The sequence below is a fragment of the Electrona antarctica genome (genome assembly GCF_951216825.1).
Source record: "Electrona antarctica genome assembly, chromosome: 6".
Lineage (NCBI taxonomy): Eukaryota > Metazoa > Chordata > Actinopteri > Myctophiformes > Myctophidae > Electrona > Electrona antarctica.
The window spans coordinates 50,632,765-50,645,636 of record NC_136811.1 but is presented as its reverse complement, the minus strand read 5'-3'; the positions used below and the strand labels follow the sequence as shown (position 1 = coordinate 50,645,636).

The 12,872-nt window shown below is 41.3% G+C and overlaps 1 protein-coding gene across 1 annotated transcript; it reads right to left on the bottom strand.

Moving 5' to 3' along the window:
• Positions 1–8,192: 8,192 nt before the first annotated feature.
• On the bottom strand, positions 8,193–12,610 carry LOC306925129 (interferon-induced very large GTPase 1-like; the record flags this gene model as incomplete). Its single annotated transcript, XM_079503811.1, has 2 exons — positions 12,368–12,610; positions 8,193–12,319 (listed from the first exon to the last, which is right to left on the bottom strand). Exons 1-2 carry the CDS (start codon positions 12,588–12,590, stop codon positions 8,193–8,195), a joined length of 4,350 nt encoding a protein of 1,449 aa, XP_079359937.1. The 5' UTR covers positions 12,591–12,610.
• Positions 12,611–12,872: the final 262 nt, after the last annotated feature.

Below are 12,872 nucleotides of genomic sequence, written 5' to 3'. Positions count from 1 at the left end.
CTGAAGAAACACCAGCGTATCCACACTGGAGAAAAACCTTGCCAATGTAGACATTGTGACAAGAGTTTTAGTCTGACAGGTGACCTGAAGAAACACCAGCGTATCCACACTGGAGAAAAACCTTTCCAATGTAAACATTGTAGCAAGAATTTCAGTGATTTAAGTAATTTCAAGACACACCTTCGTGTCCACACTGGAGAAAAACCTTTCCAATGTAAACATTGTAGCAATAGTTTCAGGTACTCAGGTTCCCTGAATAGACACCTTCGTGTCCAGACTGGAGAAAAACCTTTTCACTGTAAACATTGTAACAAGAGTTTCAGACAGTCAGGTGAACTGAAAGCACACGAGCGTGTCCACACTGGAGAAAAACCTTTCCAGTGTATACATTGTAACAAGAATTTCAGATATTTAAGTAATTTGAAGACGCACCTTCGTGTCCACACTGGAGAAAAACCTTTCCAATGTAAGCATTGTGACAGGAGTTTCAGTGTTTTAAATAATTTGAAGACACACCTTCGTGTCCACACTGGAGAAAAACCTTTCCAATGTAAACATTGTAACAAGAATCTTACCTCATCATCTTCCCTGAAGAAACACCAGCGTATCCACACTAGAGCTGGCAAAGTCCGACCTAGATCCGATTTTTTCCGAGAGACCCGACCCAGCCAGGCAGACATAAATGTGGACTATATAGAAATAATATAATGTTTTTTTTAGACTGTTTTAAACAAAATAATTGTATTTTATATTAATGTCAGATTTCTTTAAAGGTTTATTCGTTGTTTTAGTATTTAATTTCAATATTTTACAGAGGGGCTGATGAAAAGAGGAATTAAGGGGCAATTATGGGCACTAGATTTGCCCGTAAACCTCAAGTTTAGCAGCATATACAGTAATATACGGTAATATACAGGTGTGATGGTACAATTCGGGAGTTTACCGGAGTTTGTTGGAAAGTTTAACGGGAGTTTCCTGTAATATACACATCCGTATTCCATGCTTTTTGCGCAGTGATAAGTTCGTAGCGGTCGGTAGTACTTGCGCGCTCTGCTTGCGCACTAGTAGGCAAGTTGGCACTCGACAGCGTGCAGTTCTAGTTTTTTCATGTAATGATATGTTTTTGTTATTGATGATATTGAATTTTGTTGAGTGGCGCTAGCCCTCCTATGGGGCTTTATCTTTGTGTGAACACAACCATGATGATTTGTATTGGCTGAACATCATCCCATAGCAATGACTTGATTGGCTGATGTACATTGAGGATACATGGCAGAGAAGTGATGATGCCAAAAGTGATTGGCGGGAATTACATTTTTTATGATTTGATTGACAGAGCATGGAATGTGATGTATGATGATAAGACTTTACAAGTGGTATTTTTGTTATGCTTCATGTCTGAATTGATTGCATAGGGCCTAAACCTAAATGGACCGCAAGGACGTTTTTGTGCTATCCCTTTTGGAATACGGGTTTGACTGAACTCTGTTGTATTTACATTTATGTCTAAACTATTCAATCAATCAATCAATCAATCAATCAATCAATCCTGTCAATAGAGGTGTCCATTCTCCTGCTCTTTTTTCTTTTTTACTCATGTTAAACCCTTAAAGGACAACTTTTACCCAGGGGGCAAACCACCCCTTTTTTTTGGGAAACCTGCAACATCAAAGGTTGTTTTGCTGGAAATCCAATATGGCCATCACAATATTAGCCCCCATTTAATATAATGGGGGTTGAATAGGGCAAAAATAAATAAACAGAGAACCTGAAAATAAACTTCACAGGTTGATCAATGCCATGAATACATTTTATTTTGTATTGCAAGTTTCTATGAAATCCAATATTAGCACCCAGAAAATAGTTTTAGCTCTAACTTCTGAACCAGATGAGCTAGAAACGCAAACTTGGTGTCTATTTCATGGTTTAAGGTTATTGACCATGGAATGGAATACTCAATGAATGAATGCAGCCACTAGCAGCCAGTAGTGCACTAATGCACAATGTTCTCTATAAAATCACAGTAAGAGATGAGCAATAAAGAAAGAGTCCTAATAGTGCACTAATGCAGCCCCAGAGACAGACATACAGACAGACAGAGACTAGTCCATGGAGTAATACAAGGATAGAGACCGAACCGGAGCGTTAGCCCTGCCCCCCATGCCAGCTATTAATTTCGATGGAAGTTGCTCAGTGGCGTTTTGAAGCACCCGAAAGACTGCCGGAAGTACAATTATAACTCAATGGTTCGAGTGAGCGGAAGATATGTCCGGATCTCAAATTGGAGGTCCGGTATGACGCACATTACGCACATGACGTCACTGAACGTCCGTCCACCTCCATGAACGTGCTGCAGTTCCACTTTTCGCTAGTAGGTAGTGGCAGCTTCAACGTTGGATAGCCTTACTGGGGGCTTGGACTAGTCGCTGTGCTTGGCAGGCTTTAGGGCTTTCCACAGCTACCCCACAACACAGCAAGAGCAGAGAAGAATACTAAATATACAATAACTAAACATAAATCTCACTTGAATTGGATTGCAATATTTTACAATTTCATCATTAAAAAAAACCCCATTTATTTATTTTTTTGGGGGGAAGGGGGGCTCCAGCCCCCCCTATTTCATTATTTGATAGCCGCAAGACCGCGGTGAAGTTGGTTTCAGGTTGGATATTCACCCATTTGGATATTCGAACATTTTAGGGGCCGTCAATAAATTACAGATTGCATTTATTTTTTTATGCAATTTCTCGACAAAACCACCAGGACACACCAAGACATCACATACATGCATACATACATGTGTGCAAATCCTCAAGGTAATTTTTGTATGAATTTCTGAAATCTAAGAAATTAATAACTTTTTGGTCACATGACTTTGACAATAAAATCTTCATTCAAATTATTTGTCAGTAATTTATTTTGAAGAATTACCTCAAAGGTTATTGTTTATGATTTTCGGAAATCCAAAAAATTCAATAACTTTTGTGTGAGACCCACTGCTCTATAATCATTGTGCAGGAATAACTGAGATGGAAACCAAACCAAACCCTAACCTCACAGGAAGCCACGGGTCATTTGTAACCTGCAGCACGGGCGAAACGCCAGCGCTAGCGGGCAGAACAGAGCCTTCAAGCAAGCTTGTTTCGTCAAACCACGTGACTCCCATTAAAAACGAATTACGAGCTGCTCTGCCCTCTCTCTCCCCAGAACAGAGACAGAACACCTGTTTCACCTGACAGTGTGACTGGAGCCATAAAGGTTAAAGGTTACTGCACAGCTGGTTCTTCATTATCATCTCCTAACCACCAAACACAACAACAACAACAACAACCAGTAAGACGCCTGAGGGCGAGAAGCGACCTCTCCATAAAGGTTGAGGTCGCTTGCACTGGATACATATGGAGCGTGTCTTGAGTATACAGGGTTTGATGAGGTCAGATCAACATATGGAATGGATAAGTTCCAATGCTCCATATATGGAAATCTAAGGGTGTCAGTGGTGTCAGTGTCTTGAGTGTACAGGGTTTGATGAGGGCCCAGGTAGGGCATATTTTCCAGAATGGCCTGTTATAGCGCCACCATGAGGCAGCTTTTCACATTTTCTACCTAAAACTGCACCGATCTGCGTGAAACGTTGCATGCACACTCCCTAGAGGCCAAGGACAAACCTTTGACCTGCATTTTCCGCATCTGCCTTTTATAGCGCCACCAGGAGGACGACTTTTGTAAAACATTTTTTTTTATATTACTCCAGATTCTGTCCAAAAATGAGGTTACACAGTATCTCTATGGTCATGTGCTCAAGTCGGATCTGTCCGATATTTCATATTCCATCCTAATTGGCTATAATTGGCTTTCACAGTTTGCAAGATTGCCCCGTTTTGAACAAAAGCCTCAAATCATGAACGCAGCATGCAATTTACGTGAAATCTTTCACAAATTTTCTTACTAGGCTGAGGAATATATCCCACCCTTTTCACATTGGCCTGTTATAGCACCACCAACAGGTTGATTTTTGCAAAACAAATTTTTGGAACAAAATGCCTCAAATCATCCAATTGCCATCTAAGGCATATGACGAAATGGCACCCTTTTCACATTGGCCTATTATGGCGCCACCAGGAGGCCACAACCTGACCTGCCCTAGCCTCGGTCCCAGGCTCACTTAACTGCGAAAAAGAAGAGCCTGGTCACAACCTAGGACAAATAAGCTATCTAAGGCAGGACTTCCGCCGTGTAACCCCCCCCCCGGAAGTTAACGTTTTTTGACCAATCGCAGCGTTGTGTTCCCGAAAATGTATTCCCGCTGAAATGATCATTGGGTGGGGACTAGTAAACACAGCCGCACCGCGTGACGTAGTTATCTTACACGCAACACTTCCGCCACTTCCGCTGATAGTCTTTTCAGCGTAGGTCTTGGCCAGGGTGGACCTGCCCTGGTGGAGACCTGTGCCCCGAGGGGCACTTTTTCTAGTATTTAAAATACTTCGATGAGATCACAGTACATAGCTGTTCTATTGTATTACACTGTACCATGGCTCCCCCTAGTGACCGTCTATGGTACGTGCACCGTGCATGCTTCCAGCAGCAGCAGCGCTAGACTGCACAATCCTATGAGTGTTGAAAACGGTGTCGTTAAGCAGCTCAACCCTGAAACACAGCAGGTAAGTCTGGTAAAATGAAATGATCCACCTTGTTTTTACTACATTTATCTTTTATATTATATTGACTCATCTTTTAACAACAACATGACGAGTATTTCTCTCATATCTGCTTGTTTGTTATAATGTGATGCTAAACATTAAGCAGTAGTTAATTACTACTAAATACGGCCCCCCCGCAGGTTAATATTCTGAATATTCCAAACATTCAAACATGACCGGATTTAATTACTTCAGTCTAAATGAGTAGCTTAATGCGTAGTATTAAAATATTATTGTCTTGTTTATGTCCAATTTATTTATATTTAGTTTATAAAGTTAACATAACTATTATTAAAGGCATTTGAAAGGCATTTGAAATTACATAAAAATTTAACTTTTCAGTATTCCAATTAGAGAATAGCAAAAACAAAAAAGAAAATTCAGCATTTCAATTCAAATATAGCAAAAGTAACTGATCTACAAGCTCAAAACGTATCGCACTGCGATCTTGTAGATCAGCTATTTTTGCTACAACAGTAATATGCAATGTGGCCCCTCTGGAGGGTGTGCGGAAATATAGTGGCCCTCTCCATCAAAGTTGCCCACCCCTGCATTAAACAATACACTCTAATGCAGGGGTAACCAACCAGGGGTTCGGGAGCTACCAGTAGCTCGCACGAGCCATTCAAGTAGATCCCGGAGTGAGCGGGTGTGAGGCCTCACTCAGACCTTTACTGCATTGCTGTAGGCTTGTTGGATGAATGTTGTGTAGTGTCATGGCCGCCCCAATGCATTTCCAATGGGAGTCACATGGTTTGACACAACATTTGTGTTGTATGAGGGGGAGGGGCGCAGTCGAAACACAGCCGAAAGCCATACAACAGCTTGTAGTCCAAAATGTGGACTACAAACCATGTGACTTCCATTGGAAATGCATTGGGCGGCCATGACACAACACAGCATTGATCCAACGAGCACAGAGCATTGCATTAACCGTGTGAGTGCACCGACAGGCAGCCAGCCATCACTACCAATACACAGAATGTGGATTTTGAATAGCTCGCAGTGATGGACCCAGACATGTCTATCGAGTCATCAACTGCAGAGTTTGTTTGTTCTCTTGTTTGACCGCTATCCGTTGTGAACTTGTGATTCACAACTAAAAACCCACAGAGCTTAACAGCCTCTCACTCACTACTATACCTACACAGGCAAGCAGTCTGACTATGGAAAAATACATTTGTCTTAATATTTTGGCATTGATTATCAGTATTTAAACTATAGTGTTTGTGTGCACATGCATTGAGCCTGTCAAAAAACATAGCCTATTTTAGTGGTAGATCATGGCTTACAATTGGGAATAAAATGGGCTCTTGGGCTTGAAAAGGTTGGTTACCACTGCTCTAATGGATATATGGATTCTGATAATACAATCTTTCTACTTGTATTTGTCACTGTTGTTGCTTTTTGCCATGAACATAATTGTGTGTAAGTGTTGTTGCTGTTTTGTTGTTACTGACCAAAGACAAATTTCCACATTGTGGACAATAAATGAAACTAACTAACTAACTAACTTCCAGTTATACAAAAAACAATCAGATGTTTTGATCAATTACAAAAGATTTATTTGATGATTTACAGTAAATGACAGACACCAAAAAGTTCAATCAACTAATCAAGTACAGTAGTATCCATGTATCACTTCTATAATGTTCTGTGAAAATGGACTGATTTAAAATGACGTGCCGAGGAAGTAATACATTATATTTTTTAACAATAATTGGTTCCACCATATTTTAGAAAGTAAAACATGTTTTCATTATTTCAAAATAAAATTAATTTGCTTCTATCCATTCATAATATTCAGAAACTAGTCTATATTATATAATTGTCAATAACTGTCCATTAATGTTTAAGAGTGTATTGTTTAATGATTAAACAATACACTCTTGGATATGAATTCTGATAAAACAATCTTTGTACTTCCAGTTATACAAAAAACAATCAGATGTTTTGATCAATTACAAAATATGTATTTGATGATTTACAGTAAATGACAGACAACACAAAGTTCAATCAACTAATCAAGTAGTATCACTTCTATACTGTTCTGTGAAAATTGACAGATTTAAAATAACGTGCCGATGAAGTAATACATATTTTCATCAATAATTGGTTCCACCATATTTTAGAAAGTAAAACATATTTTTATTTTTTTGTTTCAAATGAAGTCTTCTTAAATGCTGCATATTGTTTAATCAGTTTCTCAAACACCCTGTGATAAATCTTCATCTAAATACATAGAAAACGACACATTTTGAATGAAAGAAATATGATTGGTTTTAGTTCATGTGTCAGTTAAATGTTCACTTTATCATGATGAAATAAAGGAGAAAGTACATATTTCAGAATTAAATTAATTTGCTTCTATCCATTCATAATATTCAGAAACTAGTCTGTATGATGACTTAATTGTCGCATACATAAATGTAGAATCATTGTATCAATTATAAAACAAACTTTAAGTTCTGCATATTATTCAACAGAATGTGTTGTAAGATTTGGAAATCTCAGTTGCCTTTAAAAACTAAAGTTAACCAAGCCTTCTAATACATTTTCATAATAAAAACCACATGGGGCCATCTATAGGTCTGTGACTGAGTCTGTGTGTCTGGCTAGGACTAATCTTGCAATTTGCAATTTTACAAGTTCACAATTTGTGAACTCAGTGCTGCCACCATCTGGCGGAGTCAGGTTAAGTCTAATCAGCATCAAATTACTTGTGCTCACTACTACGCCCGGCCACAGATGTATTTTTGAGTGGTGCAGGAACAGCAATGTCCCTATGTCCTCACTTCAGACTGGTCTGATTTTTTTAAATAATGTGTTGTTTTGTGCATATTTTGCTGTTAGTGTTCTTTAACACTCACATGTCTGAAGTAAGGCCAGGCACCACACAAGCTGACTTCAGGTCAAAAATACCTTTGTTCATGCAATGTTATTGGCTACTGTCTACAGAGGCTTTGACCTCCCCCAGCGGGGTAGAGACATAGGGCAGTATTATGCGTGTCTTAAGTACCAGGTCGTATGACTTAACTTAAGACCTGGTCAATGCTGTTTGGACACTCAGAATAGCCAAATGGCATTGATCACGCCTCCAGGTCTTAAGTTAAGTAATAAGACCTGGTACTTAAGACACGCATAATACTGCCCATTGTCTTTAAATTGGACAATGGGCTGTCTTGGAGGTGTTAAAGTCCACTCCCGTGGGGGGGGGGGGGGGGGGGGGGGGGGTTGAGACCCAAAACGAACAGGCAAAGATGGTATAAGTATGTCTACATTCTTATTTAGAAGAATTGAGTTGATTTGAATCGAATATTTACGAAAGGTCATGGAAGGGGAACGTTCTGAGAGCTTCACGGGCAAAGATAATCAACTTAAAAATCTAAAAATGGGTCAGAAAGACCTCAAAGACACTCAAGTTTTAAGAGTCATCAAACGATGGTATCGGATTGTGTCACTCGGGTTGTGAATGTTTCAAGTCACAGACTACATATTCTCCAAGCTTTCAATAGCTTCCTCTAGGGTGATCTTTCTCCATTCTTCTGGAATCGCTTCTCTGCCCGCAAACCTTTTGCCATAATGGTTCTCCAGTTTCTCTTGAAATCCACACACAAACCACTGCCAGTATATCAATTTTGATTCATCAGGCGTGATCATCCAGTTGGCATATTCTGGACCAGCTTTTCGATACTCTTTGAACAGAACGACCTCCGCTGAATCTGCTGAATTGTAGAAACTTCCATCACCTCCAACATGTGTTGTGCAGAAAGTAAGGGAAAGTATCGGTTCGCCTCTATTGGAGACTCCGCGAATTCCTGGCGAACGATGAAAACGGACGTTGTGATCGTCGGGACTGTGATCCTCTAGGGTGTTGGTGCAAATGGCGAGACAGAACGGACACTGCGCCCAGCAACACTTGCACAAATGGTCGATTAGAATTTGATCCGGCCTCACACGGACATCCTTCGTGTTGATCGGGAGGCTGTTTAGATCCACCATCATGGAACGGAGACCTTTCTTGATCTCATTTTTAAGAAAATCAAATTGGTTTATGTCATTGAGGTTTTCATAGCAGTTTGTGTCAAGTCTTAGATCACCTTTTAACAGACGGGAAAACTCCTCCAGCCACATGTTGGCATCTCCTTTCCGAGTTGTGACTTTCTCTGTCGCTTCATACACGGCTTGATCCAGAAGCTGGCACACGTCCTTCACCTTATTCTTCATGATACCGAGTACCTTTTTGTGATTGGTGGTGATGTATTCCTTCACCTCTTTTTTTATAAATGTCTCCATGTGTTCCCTTGGACTTGTGATGTAGTTCATGTAACTGCCAAAGTCCGCTCGCTCTGCCAGTGATCGTAAAATGTGTCTCTCCAAGTTCACCCTGTTCCCGCTGAAGGGAGGGAGACTACTTTTCATCTCTCCAGCCAAGTGAAGGGCAGTCTTGTCATAGACAGACTGAGTGGCAGACTCCTTCAGTTTGCTACAGAGCAACTCACCGAGCACAGCGGCACAAGAGTTTCCTTTACAATAGCCTCTGAACGCCTTGTAGTATTGGTCCTTTTTGTTTTCCAAATGAGTGAGTGGATCATTGTTGATCTTGAATTCTTTGTGAGACTTGGAAAGACAATTCTCTGCAGCTTGAAATACATGAAGTAAAAGATCAGCTTTAAACTCATGTGTAAGGGCGTATGTCTTGTCTGAATCAATCTCAATCTGAATCTGGTGTATGACCTTCTTTGCTACTTCTTGCAAGTAACTGCTATTGTAGCCTCTGGTTCGAACAGGTTTGCTCTCAATCAAGGCAACAGATTGATCCACAATATTGCGAATGAAGGTTCTAGCCTTTTGATAAGGAAGTAGGTCTGCACTATACCCAATCCGGTTAAACCCTTTAGAGATCATTCCTTTAGGGATTACATAAACTGAATAATTCCCTAGATTTGATAGGTTTTTGTAATTGCCAACGCTTCTGCGTTCATGATAATGCTCAATGCCCATCTCCTGAAGGATATAATCTACATCCTCTTGAATGTTGATCTCTTTTATGGAAGGAATATCAGCTTTGAATTCAGTAACCCAAACATCCCAAAGAGCATTGAACGCCCTTTTGAGTTCCTTTTCTTCATTTGCCTTGCCTTTTAACTCACAGGCAAGTGCTTTGCTCTCCTGTAGCAGCTTGTTCTCGTACACCGTCTTCTTATCATCCAGCATCTTCCGAGCATCTCTCTGCTGAATAATCTCCTCAAGCTTCCGTTTGGATCCTTTCACCAGGTCATCATGGAACTCTTTCATTTTGGTTTCAAATCGTCCTCTCCACTGAACCATTATGTCTTTATCTTTAACGGCATCAAAGTGCGCTTTCATCTGTTGTACCACTTCTTCATGAGTCTTGTTCATTCCTTTGACGAGCTCATTTTTAATCTCGTCAATGGTTGTGCCATTATCAATTCTGGTGTGGAGTTGGTTTTCAGTGCTCAACATGGCTTGTCTCAAAGCAAAGGTCCATTTCCCATACTCTTCTTCAAGTGTTCTGTACACTGAAATTTCCCTTGTGTTTTTGAAACTGAACACAAAGTTTTCTTTCAGCAGGGCATTCCAGAGGTCATCGATGGTGCTTTTGAATTCTGACAGTAGAATTCCACGAGAGTCTTTTGCTTTAGAGAGGATCATGTCCTTCAGCTCTTGGATGCTCTCACTATAGCCCGGGTTTGGAGGAGCCATGGGTGGACTGCCTTCCCACAGCTGGGCAAAGTATTTCACATCGGTTTCCACATCAAATGCAATTATATCACTGAAGAACTCTGCATTGACCACTTCCTCCTTGGCAGCTAGCTTCGTCATCGCATCAAGATCATCTTGTAGTCGTCTCTTCCCCTCCTTGTTTTTGCTACCAGCCTCGATATCTGTGACATTCTGATGAACAAACATACAATTTGGAGTCATCTTAACCTTCTTCATCCTCATGAAGGCCTGAACGGCAATGTGAAGAATGTCTTGCATGTCAGACGTATTCTCTCCAAATATGTTGATCAGAGTCATGTTTCCCAGGCCAATGACAAATGTTGCCAGTTCGTTGTCATGGTGATACGTATTCTTCCCCGCCAGCTCGAGAGCACGCAGTCCTTCGGTGTCCACGACCAGGACGTAGTCGAACTGGAAGACCTCCTGTTTCTCCTCTGACACTTTCACCAGCTGCATGAAGGCTCCTCTGGTGCACCTGCCGGCGCTCACCGCAAACTGCAATCCAAACATTGCGTTCAGCATGGTGGATTTGCCGCTGCTCTGGATGCCTAAAACTGACAAGACAAAAACCCTCTTGTCTCCCAGTGTCTTGACGACCTCGTCTAGAACACTGGTGATCCACGTTAAAGGCACGTGTGCTGCATCTCCGTCCATCAGCTCCATTGGATGTCCTGCGATCATGAGCTCTGCAGCCAGCTTAGGGTATTCAGAGTTTCCTATTTTCTTTGGAGATGCATGAGCTTCGTACATTTGTCCCAATTCTCTCAGGATGTGCTCAAATCCAACTGTCGCTGAATACAGTTTCTCGGAAATGTCTTCCAACTCCTTTTGCTTGTCCTCCAGCTGTTTTGGATTGTCACGCTTCTTTTTCAAAGCCAAGACCGCTGACCACTTTGCATCATATTCCTGGTTGATTTGATAAAGATCGTCTGTTGAGAAGGTATCCAGTAAGATTCCAATCCATTTTAGGAAGTAAAGTTTTTCATCCCTTTTCAGAGACTGCAGGTTTTGAACAAACAGCTTCATCAGCTCACTGGAGGATTTGTCTCGTTGTTCACTTCGTTTTTGCTCCATTCCCGTTTCTATTTTAGATTTATTTTTCTCCTTCTCATCTCCTTTGAGACGGTACCGATCTTTATTGAGTTTGCACCACTCATGCCACATTTTGCCTTGGCATGGCAGAAATGTGTCTTTGATCTCTGAAAGCTTCTTTCCTTTAAGCAATGTCAGAATCTGCACAGCAGCAGATTTCCCTCTTTGGCATGCAGGTTCAGCTTCATCTGCTCTGATTCCAGAGACACTTGCCATGGTATCAAGCTGGAAGGATTCATGTGGTGTTGACAAAATCTTTCCAAGTATTGTTTTCAATTCTGTAGCCACATCTGACTGACTTCTACCCTTCAGACCCATTATATAGTTTCCTGATCCTTTCTCAACTGTAGCACAATCATCATCAGCTCGGAGACAAATGAGATGTTTTGGACGCTTGCAAAGGTCTGACAGAATTTTCAAACCTTTGCCACCTTTTCTCAGAGTAGGTACAAGGACAACGTTGACAGAAGCCTTGTTGATCAGTATCTCACGCTGTTTTTCATGTAATACAGCATCTCCATGAAGGTTACAGAAGGCAACACAGTCAGAGAAAGCGTCATTGGCTTTTCCAGCAGGGCAATACCAGGCAATTTCTGCCATACCATCTATCAGGCAGTGAGATTTGGTGGCGCCTGGACAGTGCCTATGAAAGAACGTGCTGTGACGGTCATTGACTATGGTATTCATCAGCTGAGATTTAGATGACGACAAGGTGTCATCATCTCCGACAGAGGTGTCGGAGCCAAGACGGAAAAATGACACCATGGGAGTCTTAGCTTGACAGATGGGCATGTTCTTACTTGTGGTGATGGGCATGTTCTTACTTGTGGTGATGGGCATGTTCTTACTTGTGGTGGCACCTGATTTATCAATCACCTTCCAGGATTTTCTGAGTTGTCTAAAAGTCCATAAAGGACACTCGATATCCCCTGTGAACGGGTCTGGCACTAGCAAAGGTAAGGCATACTGACACTGGGCTAGTTTAGTAATCATGTTCTGCCTGAGGAAGCTATCTGAGCAGTGAAACACAGCCATCTGAACATCCATCGGATGGACGTGGCTCTGCTTCAGGCTCTGGCTAGTGTCTACATTGGAGCTGAATATGTCATCCCAGTCACCGTCTTCGGTGTCAACGTCATCAGCGACTTCAGTAGTTGCTGAATGCTTGTCCTCGGTACTGCCCACTGCTACTGGGATGTACCTGGCTCTGTGGTCTAGCATCAGCAACTTCTGAAGGAACGTATGAGCTACGTCTTTCTCGGTTATTTCATCATGCTTCTTTATAGCAGGGAGAATTTTCAGAAAGTCAGCAGTAGTCAACTTATCTTT